The sequence below is a fragment of the Pelodiscus sinensis genome, chromosome 1 (genome assembly GCF_052426305.1).
Source record: "Pelodiscus sinensis isolate ZL-2025 chromosome 1, ASM5242630v1, whole genome shotgun sequence".
Classification (NCBI taxonomy): Eukaryota; Metazoa; Chordata; order Testudines; family Trionychidae; genus Pelodiscus; species Pelodiscus sinensis.
Genome location: NC_143052.1, coordinates 2,788,878 through 2,805,639, shown reverse-complemented (window position 1 = coordinate 2,805,639; position 16,762 = coordinate 2,788,878). Strand labels below are relative to the sequence as shown.

Below are 16,762 nucleotides of genomic sequence, written 5' to 3'. Positions count from 1 at the left end.
ACTGTTTGGGATAGTCAAGGCAGAAGCAGACTGTGAGGGACTCCAAGAAGATCTCACCAAACTGAGTGATTGGGCAACAAAATGGCAAATGAAATGTAATGTGGATAAGGGTAAAGTAATGCACATTGGGGAAAATAACCCCAACTATACGGACAGTATGATGGGGGCTAATTTGGCTACGACAAATCAGGAAAGAGATCTTGGAGTTATCGTGGACAGTTCTCTGAAAACTTCCACACAGTGTGCAGCGGCGGTCAAAAAGGCAAATAGGATGCTAGGAATTATTAAGAAAGGGATAGAAAATAAGACCCAGAATATCTTACTGCCCCGTATAAAACTATGGTACGCCCACATCTTGAATACTGTGTACAGATGTGGTCTCCTCACCTCAAAAAAGATATTTTGGCCTTGGAAAGGGTTCAGAAAAGGGCAACTAAAATGTTTAGGGGTTTGGAACGGGTTCCATATGAGGAGAGGTTAAAGCGACTGGGACTTTTCAGTTTAGAAAAGAGGAGACTGAGGGGGGATATGATAGAGGTACAGGCAATCCCCGAGTTACGCGGATCCGACTTATGTCGGATCCGCAGTTACGAACGGGGCTTTTCTCGCCCCGGAGGACTGGAGCGGCGGGACGCCCAGATGCGCTGCAGTCCCGCCGCCCCCGTCCTCCGGGGCGAGAAAAGCTGCTCCACGTCTCCCTGGTCTGCTGGGGGGGAGTCCCCCCAGCAGACAAGGGAGATGCGGAGCAAAGCCTTGGAGCATGCCCGCAGCGGGACAGCCCAGGCGCGCCCGGGCTGTCCCGCTGCGGGCGTGCTCCAAGGCTTTGCGTCTCCCTGGTCTGCAGGGAGACGGGGAGCAAAGCCGCGGGACAGCTCGGGCGTGCCTGGGCTGTCCCGCTGCGGGCGTGCTCCAAGGCTTTGCTCCCCGTCTCCCTGCAGACCAGGGAGACGGAGCAAAGCCGTGGAGGACGCGGGCGGTCCCGCCACCCGCGTCTCCCTGGTCTGCTGGGGGGGGGGTGCAGCTAGTGCCCCCTCCCCCAGCAGACCAGGCTTTTCTTGCCTATGCCTGGGGTAGAGCAGCTGGGGCGCTGCCGGGTTGGTACTGCAGCGCCGCTCCTGGGCGCTACTGTACCAACCCGGTAGCACCCCAGCTGCTCTGCCCCAGGCGTCCTGATTCAGCCGCTGCTGGTCAGTTTTAGCTGTGGCTGAATCAGGACGCCTGGGGCAGAGCAGCTGGGGTGCTGCTGGGTTGCTCCAGTAACGCCGAGGAGCGGCGCTACTGGAGCAGGCGTCCCCAAGTCAGCCGCTGCTGAAACTGACTAGGGGCTGACTACAGGAAGCCCGAGGCAGAGTTGCTCTGCCCTGGGCTTCCTGGAATCAGCCGCTGATCAGTTTCAGCAGCAGCTGACTTGAAGACACCTGGGTTTCTTAAACTGAATCCGTATGTAAGTCAGAACTGGTGTCCAGATTCAGCCACTGTTGAAACTGATTAGTTTCAGCAGCGGCTGACGCCAGTTCCGACTTACATACAGATTCAACTTAAAAACAAACCTACAGTCCCTATCTTGTACGTAACCCGGGGACTGCCTGTATATAAAATCATGAGTGGTGTGGAGAGGGCCGATAAAGAAAAGTTATTTATTAGTTCCCTAAATAGAAGAACTAGAGGACACCAAATGAAATGAATGGGTAGCAGGTTTAAAACTAATAAAAGAAAGTTCTTCTTCACACAGCGTGTAGTCAACCTGTGGAACTCCTTGCCAGAGGAGGCGGTGAAGGCTAGGACTATAATAGAGTTTAAGAGAAGCTAGATAATTGCATGGAGGTTAGGTCCATAAAAGGCTATTAGCCAGGGGATAAAATGGTGTCCTTGGCCTCTGTTTGTCAGAGGCTGGAGAGGGATGGCAGGAGACAAATCGCTTGATCATTGTCTTTGGTCCACCCTCTCTGGGGCACCTGGTGCTGGCCACTGTCGGCAGACAGGATACTGGGCTAGATGGACCTTTGGTCTGACCCAGTACGGCCGTTCTTATGTTCTTATATATGTTCTTATGTAGAGCTGGAAAAGACCTCAGAAGGTCATCAAGTCCAGAACTGGACACAATGCTCCAGATGTGGCCTCACCAGAGCCGAATAAAGGGGAATGATGACATCTCTAGATCTGCTGGCAATGCTCTTCCTAATGCAACTTAATATGCCAATAGACTTCTTGGCTACAAGGGCACACTGTTTTCTTTCTTACCATAAGCTGTTAACACCCATTCTGATTTAATTAGCACTGGTCTCTCACTCCCATCTCTGTATCTTTTTTCCTTCTTTCTGCCTGTTTCTTTTTCTCTCCAGCATCTGAAGATGTGAGTTGTCGCCCACGACTACTTATGGTCTAATACCCCAGTACATTTTTTTTTATTCTTTAAAGTGCCACCAAACTCCTTGTTGGGTTTTATGTAAACTTTGTTTGAAATGTAATCCTGCACATGTCATGAACTAGGCCTATCCAAAGCCTGAATCCTTCTCTGCAAAAGCATGCTGAATGCTTTACCATAGAGAAACACCAATACAAGTGAAGTCAGATCCTGCATTAAGTTCTGTTTAATTTACAGTCTCTCTGCCCCCTTTACTTCTCTGCTCTGGATCTGTCTCCCTCCAAATAAACTAAGCTTTAGCCCTGGCTTTCTACCATCTCCAGGCAGGTGGCTGCCTATTAACAAACTCAGTTTGGCCAAAGGCAAGCTCTTTATCTTTCCATCCTGATACTAGCTAAAAATACTTTGGTCTAGAACTGCCGAGGATTCACGTTTTGTGTTTGCTCTCCAAGTGTAACAGTGGGGAATAGCTGGATAACACGTGATTCATTCCCCCATCATATTTTTCCTGGCGTATTTCAGATCTTGTAATTGTGTCACTAGTCAGTTGTAATTAATACCAACTCCTCCTCGCTCCTCCTGAGCAAGGAAAGGGAAGATGTTCTTGGACTAAGCTTCCTCACATGCATCCATGAGACAAGTTTCCCCAGCAGCACCCTATCTCCCAGGTAGCCACATGCCCCTCGTACCCCAGCATAACCCTCCTGAAATGTTGGCACCCCCACCCCCGGAGAGAGGCCTGTGTCTGCAGTCCAGCGAAGGCTGCAGTGCTGAGACAGAGGGTCTGACTCTAGCTGCAGCCTAGATGGGAGCATGTCAAGACACCTCTCCCATCCCCACTTCACTGCACAGATGCCACCTCTTTCCCCCACCCTCACCCATGCAGGCTGCTCCCCCCCCCAAACCCCAGCCCAGCCCGGCTGGGGTAGAATCCTGCTTCTCCGGCAGCAGCAGCTTCACCCCAGCTGGCAGTCAGGGCACACCACAAACTCACTTCCCATTCCCACCTCCCCAGTGCCAGCTCCCTCCCAGTCCCTATTATCATTTTTACCGTGCAAGTATCTGTGATTAAAAATGATACACAGAATAACGTGCCTATTTTATATTTGTGTTCTGTGATGTCATAGAAATCAATATATTTGAAAATGTGGGAAAACATCCAAAATCTTCTTACTGTATGTTTAAAAGTGTCTGTCCAAGAACGCCTCCTAAATGGCAAGAACTAGCGCCATCAAATTGGGTACGCAGCTTCCTCTTATCAGAACTTAAAGCAAGGTCACAGTTTGGTTATGCCAGGACATTGGGAAGTGCTTTGAATTGGATTGTTTGTCATAAAATGGAAAGGGGGGGGGCTAGTAGGAGGGACAGTTATATGTAGAATGCCCACAGGGGGCAGCAAGGGGCCAGAGATGGGACCAGGACAGCAATAACCGCACTGGGCCAGCAGGGGGCAGGGGCGGAGAAAGGGACAGCTCTCTGCTATAAATTTCAGAGAGTTTATTTGTGTCTCTCGTCCCCAACGGGGGATATTCGCCCCTTCCCTGGCTGTGCCCACTGAAGTGGCCATGGACAGGCATTTCTCACCTGGCCCCAAGCTGCTGCAGTGAGAGAGGGCTGGGGTTGTCCTCTCTTCCCAGGGCAGCCTGCAGACTAAACCCTTCCTCCCTAGCCCCACCCCAGAACAAGGATTCCAATGAAGAAAATCAAATATTTTTGAGTTAAGGACCCGAGCAGCGCCGGGTAAATAAACACCCCGCGGTATTCTATTGTCTAACAGTGCAAGTCACGGTGATTTGGTTTTGAGTGAATTGCATGAGCTAATTGTCGTTAATCAACAGTCCTGCTGTTTCCTGTCTTTGCCTTGGCCTGGCAGAGGCAGGTTTCAAAGCTCCCTATAGAGTTGGGCAAGATGCCCTCTAAGCTGCATGGCTGCACGGTCACACGGCTGCTTTTAATGAGCCCCGCCTCGCCTGGGGCTTAGGACTTGCACGTGGAGCTGCATGGAGAGGGGGGAAGGCACTTTCCTTCGGTAACAGCAGCAGCTCCCAGCCAACAGGGACACGACCTCAGCAGGGAGCTGCTGCTGTATCGGAGGGAGACGTGCCCCTTCCCCAGCCAGGCAGCTCCGTGCGTGGAGCCCTGAGCCCCTGGCTGGCGGGACTCGGTAAGCAGCTGCAGGGCCGTGCTACCGCGCAGCTTAAGGGAACCTCGGTGTGGGGGATCAGCCCCCGCTCGGTACTGAGCTCACCGTTTAGGTTCTGCAGGTTTGGCGTGGATGGTCCAAAGTGCAAGTCCTGTCACGCCTGCGGTGGCTAGGCTAGAACTGCAGCCGTTCTAACCTGGTACTGGACGCCCTGTGTCTTTCCGCAGGTGACTTCCCCAAACAAGTCAAGGTGAAGAAACTAACCAAACTGAAACCTCTGGACACTAAGCCGGGTAATTCCCATTGAACGCCAGGTCTGGTTTAACTGCATTTATCCTCCTCTTTGCTGAGTTGGAAGGCTTTGCCGCAGGGTGAGTGTTGCTGGCATCGCCCTCTGCCTCAGCAGGTAGCAATGCCGGGACCGGGACTACCAGCTCCTCTGCCGCTATGCAGGAGCGCTCTACAGGCACACGCGTGTCCTTCCTGACTTGCGCTTTCCTGAGCGCCCCATGGCTATTACTGGGCCATCTACAGGCTGCTGACATCGAAGAAATCTACAGACAATGCAGAAGGCCCCACACCTAGCTTTAGAAACCCCCAAGGAAGACTGTGGGTGAGGAAGGGGAAGCCGTGGAGATGGTGGTAGCCTCGGAAGAGGTGTCTCCCGGTTGCTGGGAAGTACTTGTGTAGCCAGATGGGTCGTGGTATTGCACGGACAGGCTGAGAGAGGTGTTCTGTGGGGCTGTAGTGTCTTCAGGGGTGGCCTGAATCGCCCGTGCATTCCTCCCTGCCCGTGTGTCGCTCTTCTCCCTGGATTGCAGTGACCCAGCTCACGCGCAGCTCCTGCAATCCGAAACTCCCCCGCTGTGCCCCGGCATTGCAGCTCACGTGCAACGAGGCTTCAGAGCCAAGCTCCGTGTGAATGGGAACAGCTCACTCCTCTGTTTCACCCCTTAGCATGAGCCTGAACCTGTTGACGTGGGCTCCGAGACTTGCTGCCCACAGCCTTGGCCGTGTTGCCTTACGAAGTCCTCGTGCACGTTTCCATGACGTCCCAGGTTCTAGTCCCTGTGGAGTCACTTGGCATCTTAAAGGAAACCTCAGTTGTAGAGGAGTAAAGCATCAGAACCGTTGTCTTGCGTGCAAGTTTCCTCTAACTGTAGCATCTGGTCAGACCCACGATGGGCGCCGGTTGGCTGGGCCTCGGGCCAGACGAGTCCTGAAAGTGGCAAGAAAGGGTCCCGTGTCCCTCTGCACCTAGCCAGCAGGCACTGCCTCGTCCTTCCCGCCGCAGACACGGGCCACAGCGATACATGTGCTGGGTTATATTTAAAGCACTAACAAAGCCTCTTGCCCTGCAAAACGCACAGCAGCAAGGTCACAAGCTCCGCCCTCTGCACCAGCTCCCCATGAATAGTGCAGGCCCTCGCGGGAACGGACCCTAACTGGCCGAGTGTTGCCTCCCACCCCCATGACAGTTACGTTCCACTGGAGAAATGAAGCTGTTGGCTGGTAGGGGGAGAGAGGCTTGTGAGGTCAGAGACAGAACTTTCAGAGCAGCTGGGCCTAGACTCGGAGACTGAGCCCATCAGTGGCTATTGGCCAAGATGGTCGGGTGCAGCTCCACATATCCGTAACCCTCCAGCTGCCAGACCCTAGGACTCGGTGGCAGGGCATGGAGCATCCAGAACTGCCCTGTTCTGTTCATTCTCTCCAAGCGCCTGCCATGGGCTGCTGTCCGAGACCGGGCATGAGGCTGACCAAGTAGGGCCTTGCTTATGAATTAATTTCTGCAGGGAGATGAGGCCAAAGGCCTCGCCATGCTCTGGACACATGCTGAGACTTCAGATATGTTCTTGTCACAGACCTGCAACACGTCCCCTCGCGCTCGGATATTAAACACGTCAGGCTGTTTAACCTGCAGCGGGGAGTGGAGAGACATTTCTGTCACGTCCGTTGAGCGTTGGGGAGGCTGTCCGATATCGTGGTGGGAGTCATAAGTACCTAGTTATCTGACACCATTGAACAATTCAACTCAAGCCTGGTCCTGAGCTAACTCTCGTCTTATGAATGTTTTTGTGGGGGGGGGCGTTGGGGGCCCTCGGGGTGGTTGGAAGGCGGCAGGCCTCCTAAGGTTGATCCTGCTGTGAATGCTCCTTGTGGAGCAGCTCATGTCAATGTAGGAGGCTTCTGCTGTCGGAGCTTTTTCTCTTCTAACTAACTACAGTTAAGACTGGAAAATTCTCCTCCCCTGCCCATGAACAAGGCTGAACAGCCCAAAGTTGTGACACTGAGGAACCGGCAGCAGGAGGTGTTTTGTTTCTAAGCATCTCTGTGTTTCGATCTAGGAATCTATACCTCGTACAAGACGTTTCTGCACAAAGACAAAACGCTGATAAAGAGGCTGTTGAAGGTGAGCATCTCCTGCCTTTCTCCCCCGCCCTGTGTCGCTGCAGGAGAGCAGAGCTCAGGTCTGGGTTAAACCATTCAGCCCCAAAGGAGGAATAGCACTGGTTTTCTGCATCGGCCCCAGGTCTCTCACTTCACTCGGACTTCAGTCGTGGTTTAGTCCAGGCCATCCAAGTGTGGGTTACAAGTCTAGGGACCTGCATCTCAGGGTGGTACTCTCAGATTATTTCACTTGTTTGAGCTCAGTAGGCTCATGGTATCGTACATGCTAGCATTGTTAGGAAGGAAGGAAAGGGATGGTTCTGTTGGTGGGGTTGCCAGGTGTCCGGTATTCACCTGGACAGTCTGGTATTTTCACCTCCTGAACTGTGGTAAAACTCAGAAAATACCGGACACCTGGCAACCCTAAGACACACTGGGCAACTGGGCCCCCTGCCTCTGGACCCTCTGCTTAACGGGGTGGTGGTGAGGGGGAGGTCTCGATCAAGAAAACAAGATGGCTCCTGCAAAAAGACCTGAAGCAAGGGGAAGCAGTACCAACCGCTCCGCTCTCTCACTTAAAGGGGCTGTGCTGTTTTAATGCTGTTTTGTTTTGTTTTATTTTATTTTATTTTTTTGCTTAATAACTTTGGGGTCCCTTTTTTCCCCCTCAACAACCCCGTGGTTTTTTTTGGGGGGGGGGAGAGGGGAGTTTGGTATTTTTGGTTAAATCATCTGGCAACCTTACCTGTTGGGAAGATCTAAGCCATTTAATCTGTGTGAGCGGCGTGTTGTTTCCGTGTTACCGGTGAGTGGCGCTCGGGAGAGGATGCAGAATTATTCTTTTCACATCTGGCCCTGGACTGGCTGTGTGCAGCTGCGATGCTTGGCTGAAAATCCTGCCCACACTTGTGTAGTCTCTGCTGAAACCTGCCAGCGCTTCTGGCTGTAAAACGGTGCCCTCGGCTCGCCCTTCGGCTGTAACTCCTCTCTCTTCCTGCAGGGGATTCAGAGGAAGCGCCCATCTGAAGTCCAAAGTGCCCTTCTGCGGCGCCACCTGCTGGAGCTCACCCAGAGTTTCATTATCCCCCTGGTGAGTGGGAGGGGTTGCGCTGTGGGGTAAAGGAGTAGGGGGATGAACGGGATAGGCCTGACCGGTGGATGCACTCCTGCTCTGTGCCGGAGGCTGGAACGCCAGCGCTGACTCTTCTTCGAAAGGAGTAAACTTGTCTTAGATTGGCAGGTTGGACTGCGGCTGTGCTCCGCTCTGCAGCGCTGACACCCGGCGCAGTGCAGATAACGGGGACAAGCCTTTTCTCCTGCGCACAAATTAACTCCCCTTCCGATGGGTCTCTGAGGCCAGTTCCGCTGTCTCAGCCTGGATCCAGCTAAGAGACGGCAAGGGAGACGTTTGCAGAGGCGAAAGGGAAGTTAACCCCGGGGCTCCCATCGACTCTGGTCGGTTTGAAAACTTCCCCTGCGGCGTGTTGCATTCAGTTCTTGAGCGCTCATGCCATCCCATAGTACTGCTTAGGAGCAGGGCTCTAAAGCAGCGGTTAACAAGCTATTCGAGCACTCGAGGGAATTTCAGCCAATAAGGGGGTTAGCTCCAGGGGGCAGTGCGAGCCGAGACTGAGCAATGCCGGCTCCAGGACCACTGCAGCTCTGCTTTGTGAATTTAGCAAGAGCTGCGTGGGACTGCTCAGTCCCGGCTCGCGCCTGGTCCCCTACTGCGCCTCTGCTGCTTCTTCCCTCCCCCCACCCCCGCACAGTGCTGGGAGGAAACGGCTTTTGAGCTGGCTCCCCCTAGGACCGGCTCCTGCTCTCTGATACAGAGGCAGCAAGGGGGGGAGCGAGTAGCTGAGGAGTGACTCAGCTACCCAATCAGCCTGTGTGTATCAGGTAGTTGTTACTCGACTAGTCGCTTACACCCCATGTTAAGAGCCCTGTGTGGATGGCTTTTGCTTTACTGCGGAAGGTAACGGTTGCGTTTTTCATCCCTTCTCTGTTCCTGCTGCGTCAGAGAGCTGCTTGCACCTGTGGCAGCCATTGGCTTCTCCCCTCCCACCAGATCTCATCTTCCTGGCATCGTGAAATCTTCCACAGCAGTCAGTTCTCATGTCCCGGCTTCTTGGGGCAGGGGAGTAAGCAAACGAGCATTTGGACTTGTGGAATGTGCACAACAAAGAAGGGGGAAAGAATGGAAGTTTGTTCTCACATGGTGTGTGGGTGGCTCTTACAGCCCAGTCTGACCAGGGAAGGGGTCTCTGACTGGTCTGCTCTGCTGCCCTACAGGAGCATTACATTGCGAGTCTGATGCCTCTGCAGAAGGCCATCACTCCGTGGAAGGTACGTCCGCGTCCCCAGGCTGCTGCGCTTTCCTTTCATTTCCTTGGGGAGAGTTTGAACAGTTACGCTTTTGTGCTGATTATTTTCTTGGGAAATTGTCCCTGAGTACAGCATGCTGCTGAGCTGTGGGGAAATTTTCAAGCGATTCCCAACGCTTTGTGCAGAACGTAGCATCGCTTTGTGAAAGGGGTGAGCATGAGGTACAGACGGACACCCTGGGTCCTAGGACAAGCCAAGAGAGTCCAGCCATCGGGGGCTCATCCCATGTCCCCCGCCCCCGGTGGGCCGGTTAGGAAAGACGTGGGAGTCTGCGAAATACTGTGGCCCACTCCCTGACGGCCCTTTTGCAGGGACGGGGTTGTTCCCCCTGAAAAGGGAGCTGGAACAGACACTGGGCCACATGCTGCTGCTTTCCGGTGGTTTTCAGCTCAGCAGGGCTGGTAGCGATTTGTAACCTGAACTCTCCTAGCAGAGCGGTTGGAGACGTGCAGGGTCAGGCATTTGGTGGTGCTGAGGGGTTTTCGGTGTATCCTGCATAGACTCTTCCTAGGAGAGCTGAGCCTCACGCCCAGTGCTCGGGGCTGCATCGCTGTGTCGTCTTTTTCTTGCACAGAATCCTCCCCAGATCCGCCCTTTTCGCCAGGAGGATTTCATGAAGACCCTGGAACATGCAGGTCCCCAGCTCACCTGTGTGCTGAGGGGTGACTGGCTAGGCCTGTACAGGTAAGAATGTGGCATTTGGTTGACTGGCCCCGGCAGCGGCCGGTAAAGAGGATCACGACTGTACCTGCCAAACCTCCACGTAGACTCATCGGGAGGAGCGAGCAGCTTCAAGGGAGAGACCATGGGATGTCAGCATGGACTTGCCCAGGTTGTCATGGGCAGGAGGCGCAGCGAACGGGCAGCGCTAATCCTGCTGGTGATTGAACTGACCCAGAGCGGGCTGCTTGGGGTGTAAGCCGGTGGCAGAGCGTGATTGGTTTGGGGAGGAACGTCCTCCAGAGGCCCCTTACTCCATCCTTGCCCCCTTGGGAGCTCCACGCACCTTGCTTCCGAAGCAGCTGGTTCTCGCCTCCCGGCAGAGACGGGAGCAGTTTAGATTGGCCACGGTTCCGACCCCGTACGCCAGCCCTTTGTGTTTGTAGAGCGCCCGGCGCAGTGGAACCCGGGTCTGACTGGGGCCTGTAGCCCGATAGGGATCGGGAGGGGGGTTCAAACTTTTTTTTTCTCATGACCCAGTTGAAGGAGATTGTTGATACTCACGACCCCACACAGGATGGGGCTGAGGAGGAGAGCTTTGGGCTGCAGGAGGGGTTTACCTGAAGCTTCTCCTGGTTAGCAGGGCAGCAGGGGTGCTAAGGCAGCTTCCTGCCTCTCCTAACACCGCCCGCAGGGGCAGTGCACGGAGCCCTGTGTGCTCCCCCCACCACCTAGGAGCTGGGCCTGCTGCACGGCCTGCGGTGCCAGGACTGGCAGGGAGCCGCCTTAGCCCCCCCACTGCTCACCTGCTCCCCCCGCAGCACAGAGACCCAGCGCCCAGTCCTGGGTCACGACCAGATGTTTGAAAGCCCCGATATAGATGATATTATGGGGCCTCTAGGGTAAAGTGAGGGACAACGGCTGTGTCTACACTGGCCACTTATTCCGGAAAATCAGCCGCTTTTTCGGAATAACTTGCCAGCTGTCTACACTGGCCCCTTGAATTTCCGGAAAAGCACTGACGATCTACTGTAAGAAATCAGCTGCTTTTCCGGAAATACTATGCTGCTCCCGTTCGGGCAAAAGTCCTTTTTCCAGAAAACTGTTCCGGAAAAGGGCCAGTGTAGACAGCACAGTCGTGTTTTCCACGAAAATGACGATCGGGGCTTTTTTGCAGAAAAGCGCGTCTAGATTGGCCATGGACGCTTTTCCAGAAAAAGTGCTTTTCTGGAAAAGCATCCTACCAATGTAGACGCGCTTTTTCCGGAAATATGTATAACGGAAAACTGTTCCGTTGTAAGCATTTCCGGAAAAGGGTGCCAGTGTAGACATAGCCAACATGTGTGAGTGCCCTCCCTTTATTATTTCAGTGACAAATTAGTTGCAAACATGCCCCAAAACCTGGGGGGTGGAGGAAGCTAAAGCCAGACACTCAGTGGATAGGAGACCAATGCAAGGCATTGGGGCCCAGACTGTCAAAGGCCCTGTGAGAACAAGGAGTTAGGCACCTGAATACCTTTAAAAACCTCAACCTGGTGCTGAAAGACCCAAAAGCACTGGATGGTCCAATGTAGCTCTTCCCACTGTTAGCTGATTCCGTTAGCGTGACTATCCAGCGACTCTGCATAGCCCGTAATCCCAAACTGCCTCCTATTGCCTCGCCTTCCCGGATGGTCCTCGCCAGCTGCCAGCCTCCCTCTGCCGCCTGTCATCCTTCATTCCCAGGCCGAAAGTCTGCAGCACCCTGACAATTCAAAGTGATGGGACCATGTAAAACTAATTAAACAACAGGAGCTGTGTGAATGCTTCGTTTCCCTATTTAATTCAGTACAAACCTCCACTTGTAAATGAAGCTGCCACAGAATCCCACATCAGCTGCACTGTGGCTGGCTGCAGCCTCCTGGCCCCTGGTTGTGGCGTACGCAAGGCCTTGCTTAAAGAGAGAGAAAGCTGTGGCGTTTAGCTCAGCCACAAGAAGCCGTGTTCGGTGCAGACCCCAAGGGGGGGGTGGTTAGGGTGCAAACCCCAAGGGGGGGGGAGGATTAGGGTGCAAACCCCAAGGGAGGAGGGTGGTTAGGGTGCAAACCCCAAGGGAGGAGGGTGGTTAGGGTGCAAACCCCAAGGGGGGGGAGGGTTAGGGTGCAAACCCCAAGGGAGGAGGGTGGTTAGGGTGCAAACCCCAAGGGAGGAGGGTTGTTAGGGTGCAAACCCCAAGGGGGGGGAGGGTTAGGGTGCAAACCCCAAGGGAGGAGGGTGGTTAGGGTGCAAACCCCAAGGGGGGGGGGGTGGTTAGGGTGCAAACCCCAAGGGAGGAGGGTTGTTAGGGTGCAAACCCCAAGGGGGGGGAGGGTTAGGGTGCAAACCCCAAGGGGGGGGAGGGTTAGGGTGCAAACCCCAAGGGAGGAGGGTGGTTAGGGTGCAAACCCCAAGGGAGGAGGGTTGTTAGGGTGCAAACCCCAAGGGGGGGGAGGGTTAGGGTGCAAACCCCAAGGGAGGAGGGTGGTTAGGGTGCAAACCCCAAGGGGGGGGGGGTGGTTAGGGTGCAAACCCCAAGGGAGGAGGGTTGTTAGGGTGCAAACCCCAAGGGGGGGGAGGGTTAGGGTGCAAACCCCAAGGGGGGGGAGGGTTAGGGTGCAAACCCCAAGGGGGGGGAGGGTGGTTAGGGTGCAAACCCCAAGGGAGGAGGGTTGTTAGGGTGCAAACCCCAAGGGGGGGGAGGGTTAGGGTGCAAACCCCAAGGGGGGGGAGGGTGGTTAGGGTGCAAACCCCAAGGGGGGGGAGGGTTAGGGTGCAAACCCCAAGGGAGGAGGGTGGTTACGGTGCAGGGGATGCTGCTGAGATTGTGTAACTGAGAGGGCAAGTCTCCGACGATTAGAAAACACACAGGGCCCTGGCCCTTGCAGTGGAGTCCGTTCCCCGTGGAAAGACTCATTTCCTGACTCACCGGCAACCAGCCTGGGCCGAATTCTACAACATGAGCACAGGGCCACGAACAGAGCCGACACCATCTGCGTTCTAGCCCTGTGCCTTACCCATAAGGCCATGCTGCCTGCCCTAAGGTGGGAAGCGTTCATCGTCACCTGCCTCAGGGCAGCTAACTGGCCGGCCACCAGCACCTGTGGACTGTAGGAGAGGCCGACTTCCGAGACAGAGAATAAATGGGGCCATTGACGAGAGAGGTTGGGCGGGTTGGGGTCAGAAAGGCGCCTTCCCCCAGCAACCCTCCCACGTTCCTAATGGCACTGAGCCAGGGATCGGGCCCCCCGGATGCCCGTTTCAATGGATGGGGAATCGCTGTGGGTGGAGAGGAAGCCTGACAACAAGCCCGGCCCGTTCTCCTTCCCCCTCTCAGCTTCCCGTCTCTTCCTGCAGGCGTTTCTTCAGGTCCCCCAACTTCGATGGCTGGTACCGTCAGAGGCACAAGGAAATGACCCAGAAGCTGGAGGCCCTGCACCTGGAGGCGATCTGCGAGGCGGTACGTTCCCGCAGAAGCAAGTGCGGGGCTCCCTGTGCCGGGTAGCTGGGTGTCCCCTACTGGCGACGGCCTGGCCTGGTGCAGCACTGCTGTGAGGTACTGGGCACGTCCTCACCACGCCCCGTCGCTGCTTGGCCGAGGGATTTCCCGCACTCCGCCCCGCGTTGCCGGGAGCCAGCACAAACCCTGCTCTGCTTCCCGCCGGCAGCCACGTTAGATCTTCCGGCCCTTCCAGAGCCAGCGGAGTCCCAGGGGGCACCTCTCTGGCTTGTTGCCTTCCTGGGCGCTGGAATAGGCATCCCGGCGGCAGCTCCCTCCGGCACATTTCTCACCTGGGAAGGCCGGCCGGGGTAGTCTTGTGAGAGCAGGGCCCCCGGGCCGCACAGACGTGGCCCAGCCCTCCGCTTTCGGGTGGCCTCTGAGCGCCCCGCAAGCAAGAGCATGGAGAGCCTGCAAAGCCTGCGTCTTGCCCCTCCTCCCTGGACTCTGTGCTGGGCTGTGAGCAGAGAGCCTGCCGGAGCTGGGCAGGACGTCGTCCTGTTTGGCCAGCCGGGAACCCATCGTGCTGCCTCAGCGCATGCCAGTACCTCGCTGTGCAGAGGAGCCGGTCCCCACCCGCCTGGGTGCGAGGCTCCGTGTGGGGGACAGCTCTGAGGGCAGCTGCTGTACGGAAGGACAGTCCCTTAGGAGAACTTTTCTTCTCTTGCGGCAGGACATCGTGGCCTGGATGAAGGACAAGTCCGAGGTGGAGATCGTAGACCTGGTTCTGAAACTTCGCGAGAAGCTCGTAAGTTTCCCCTCGCCTCCTGCTGGGGTTCCTGTGGGCGCGGGCCCCTCTGCGCTCCTGCTGCATGCGGGACAGAGCCAGCCGAGGAGCGGAGAGCCTCCCTTAGACACACTCGGAAAGGACCCCGGGGTCTCCGACAGCTGAGAGCCTACGGGACTCCCCCGAGCTAATGGCACAGGGGATACGTGGGGTCAGCGCTTTGTTTGTTTGTTTAAAAACCCCACTCTACTCCAGGGAAAAGTTGAGGGGAAAAAAGCGCCAGGGCGGCACGTTTGCACAGAGAGGTGCCGGCAGTGCGTCGGGCAGCACCATCACACAAAAGCACTGCTTGGAGTCTGCATTAAACCCCCCTCCCCCCGCAGGTCCGAGCCAGGTGCCATCACCTGCCCGTGAAGGAGGAGACGCTGCAGCGAGGGGGCCTGTACATTGAGACCATCATCGGCTCCCTCCCTGAGGATCTCCAGGCCGTGCTGCACCACCCCTGAGCCGCGGCCCAGCACCAGGACTGCTGGGAGAGGAAGGCCTCCCCCCACCCCCCAGTCCCAGCATCTCCCCCAGGCCTGCAGGGGGCTGCAGGCAGGTTCGAGGGAGAAACTGGGGCCTAGCCCCAGCCCCCCACTGACCTGGCTTCTGCTTGGCAGCAGGAGGGGGGTGAGCTCTGAGCCAGGAGTGGAACCGAGGCCGGGCGGGTGAACTGCTGCTGTGCAGAGCTGCGGGGGGGAGCATGGTGGCTGTCCGCGCGGCAGAGAGAGGCAGCTGGAGACCAGGCCCGTCTGCCAGGCTAAGCTGAACACACACTGCCAGCCCTGTCCTCGCGCCATGCTAGGGCCGCTGCTACCTACACGCCATCAGGCCTGCTTGTCCCGGTCACAGCTGAGACAGGAGCACTCGGTGCAGGTACGGAGCCTGCAGCTCTTGCTGATCTTGTGAGTCCCAGCCCCTCCTCCCTGGGGACGTGGACGGTCCCCCCACAGGCTGACCCATTGCGGGGAGAGCTGTGGCTGGGCACGCGGCAGGCAGATAAAGGGGAGCAGCAGTGACCGTAACGGCTGCCGCGGGAATGGGCCCCTCCAGGGTGGGGGGCTGTGTGTGTGTCTGGCAGACTGGAGCTCTGCCTGGGTGAGAGCTGGGAGCATCCCCTGGCCGTGAGGGATCTGGCCAGAGCGGCTCTGTGCTGCCGATTCTCAGCCCTGGCCGGACAGGTGTCCTGCGCGCTGCGTACGGGGAGTGGGGCTGGGGTGGTGGCGGGGGGAGGGGTGTTCTGTAGTAATCTCTGCCCTCCAGGGGGTTGTTTCTTATTTCCACGGAGGAGTCAGTAAAGCACAAATGTCTGAACCCTCCTGCCTTTCTCTGGGGATCCTCCGCCACCCGAACCCAAGAAGAAAGCAGGCAGCGCACGCGTCAGAGTGAGTGCTTGGCTGCAGCCCGTAGCCCTCCTGCCTGGCTGCCCTGCCCTGCCCTGCCCTGGAGGGGTGGGTGGGCAGGGACCCCCTTAGTGCGTGTAGTGTGTGCGCCTCGGGCCGTGGGAGCGCTGCCCGTGCGGTGCCCGTGGGAGGGGCCCGAGTCACTGCGGTACAGTAGTCAGTCAGCTGAAAACTGGCCTCTTCTCTGCGCTTCTGCCAGACGGGCTGAGCTGGGTCTGAAAGGAGAGGGGCACCAGCCCCCTTCTCCATGGCTACACCTGGGGCCCTGGCAGCAGGCCAGCTGCAGCCTGCCTCCTCTGCGTGGTCAGTGTGGAATTGCCCCGGGGAGTAGCCCTACCCCCACCGAACTGGGGTTCTTCCCACCCCAGCAACGGGCAGCCCGGATTCTGTGCCCCTGGCTCCCGCAATTCAGTGTGTTCTCCCCTGTCTGCGTCACAGGCCTGCGTCTCGGCAGGCAATGCATGGAAAGGGGGTTACAGCACATGGACAAATACTTGGGCACGAGGGGCTGGTTTGATAGGTGGGTCAGGTCCAACTCGTTCGAAGTCAGAGGGGGCTGGAGCGTTCAGAGATGGTGACAGCTGCCCCAGCGCCAGGCAGGGCCTCTGTCTCGCTGTGCTCGGCCGAACCGCCAGCTGCTGGTCAGGGAGACGCAATTTCAGCCTCGGGAGCTAACGCAAACTGAAGCACTAGGAAAGCGACAGAGCTTGTCTCATTGCCCCTCTGTGAATCCATGGGCCACCCGCATCTTGAGTGCTGCATGCAGATGTAGCCGCCCTCTCTCAGAACCATGTATTGGAATTGGAAAAGGCTCAGAAAAGGGCACCAAAATGTGTTGGGGTTTGGAACGGCTGCCATGGATGAGGAGAGATCAGTAAGACGGGGACTTTTCAGCTTAGAAAAGAGATGACTGGGGGATATGAGAGAGGTCTATAAAATCACAGCACCGTGGAGAATGTAAATAAGGAAGTGTTATTTACTCATGATACAAGAAGTAGGGGTCACCAAATTAAACTAATAGGTAGCAGACTTAAAACAAAAGGAAATGTTTCTTCTCGAGGCGCAGTCACCCTGTGGAACTCCTCGCCGGAGGATGTTGTAAAGGCCAGGACATTAATATGGTTCCAAAAAG

At 56.3% G+C, this 16,762-nt stretch overlaps 1 protein-coding gene across 3 annotated transcripts in view; it reads left to right on the top strand.

Moving 5' to 3' along the window:
• DENND6B (DENN domain containing 6B) overlaps positions 1-15,568 on the top strand; it is a 41,452-nt gene extending 25,884 nt beyond the window's left edge. For 2 of the 3 annotated variants that reach the window (XM_075924146.2, XM_075924156.2), the window contains 8 exons: positions 4,736-4,801; positions 6,857-6,921; positions 7,900-7,989; positions 9,192-9,245; positions 9,859-9,968; positions 13,317-13,419; positions 14,132-14,206; positions 14,569-15,566. In XM_075924146.2, coding sequence (XP_075780261.2) covers positions 4,736-4,801; positions 6,857-6,921; positions 7,900-7,989; positions 9,192-9,245; positions 9,859-9,968; positions 13,317-13,419; positions 14,132-14,206; positions 14,569-14,691 — 686 coding nt within the window. In that variant the 3' untranslated portion in view covers positions 14,692-15,566. Of the gene's footprint in view, positions 1-4,735; positions 4,802-6,856; positions 6,922-7,899; positions 7,990-9,191; positions 9,246-9,858; positions 9,969-13,316; positions 13,420-14,131; positions 14,207-14,568 lie in introns of all 3 variants that reach the window. The other variant, XM_075924152.2, reaches the window with a different exon arrangement.
• Positions 15,569-16,762: the final 1,194 nt, after the last annotated feature.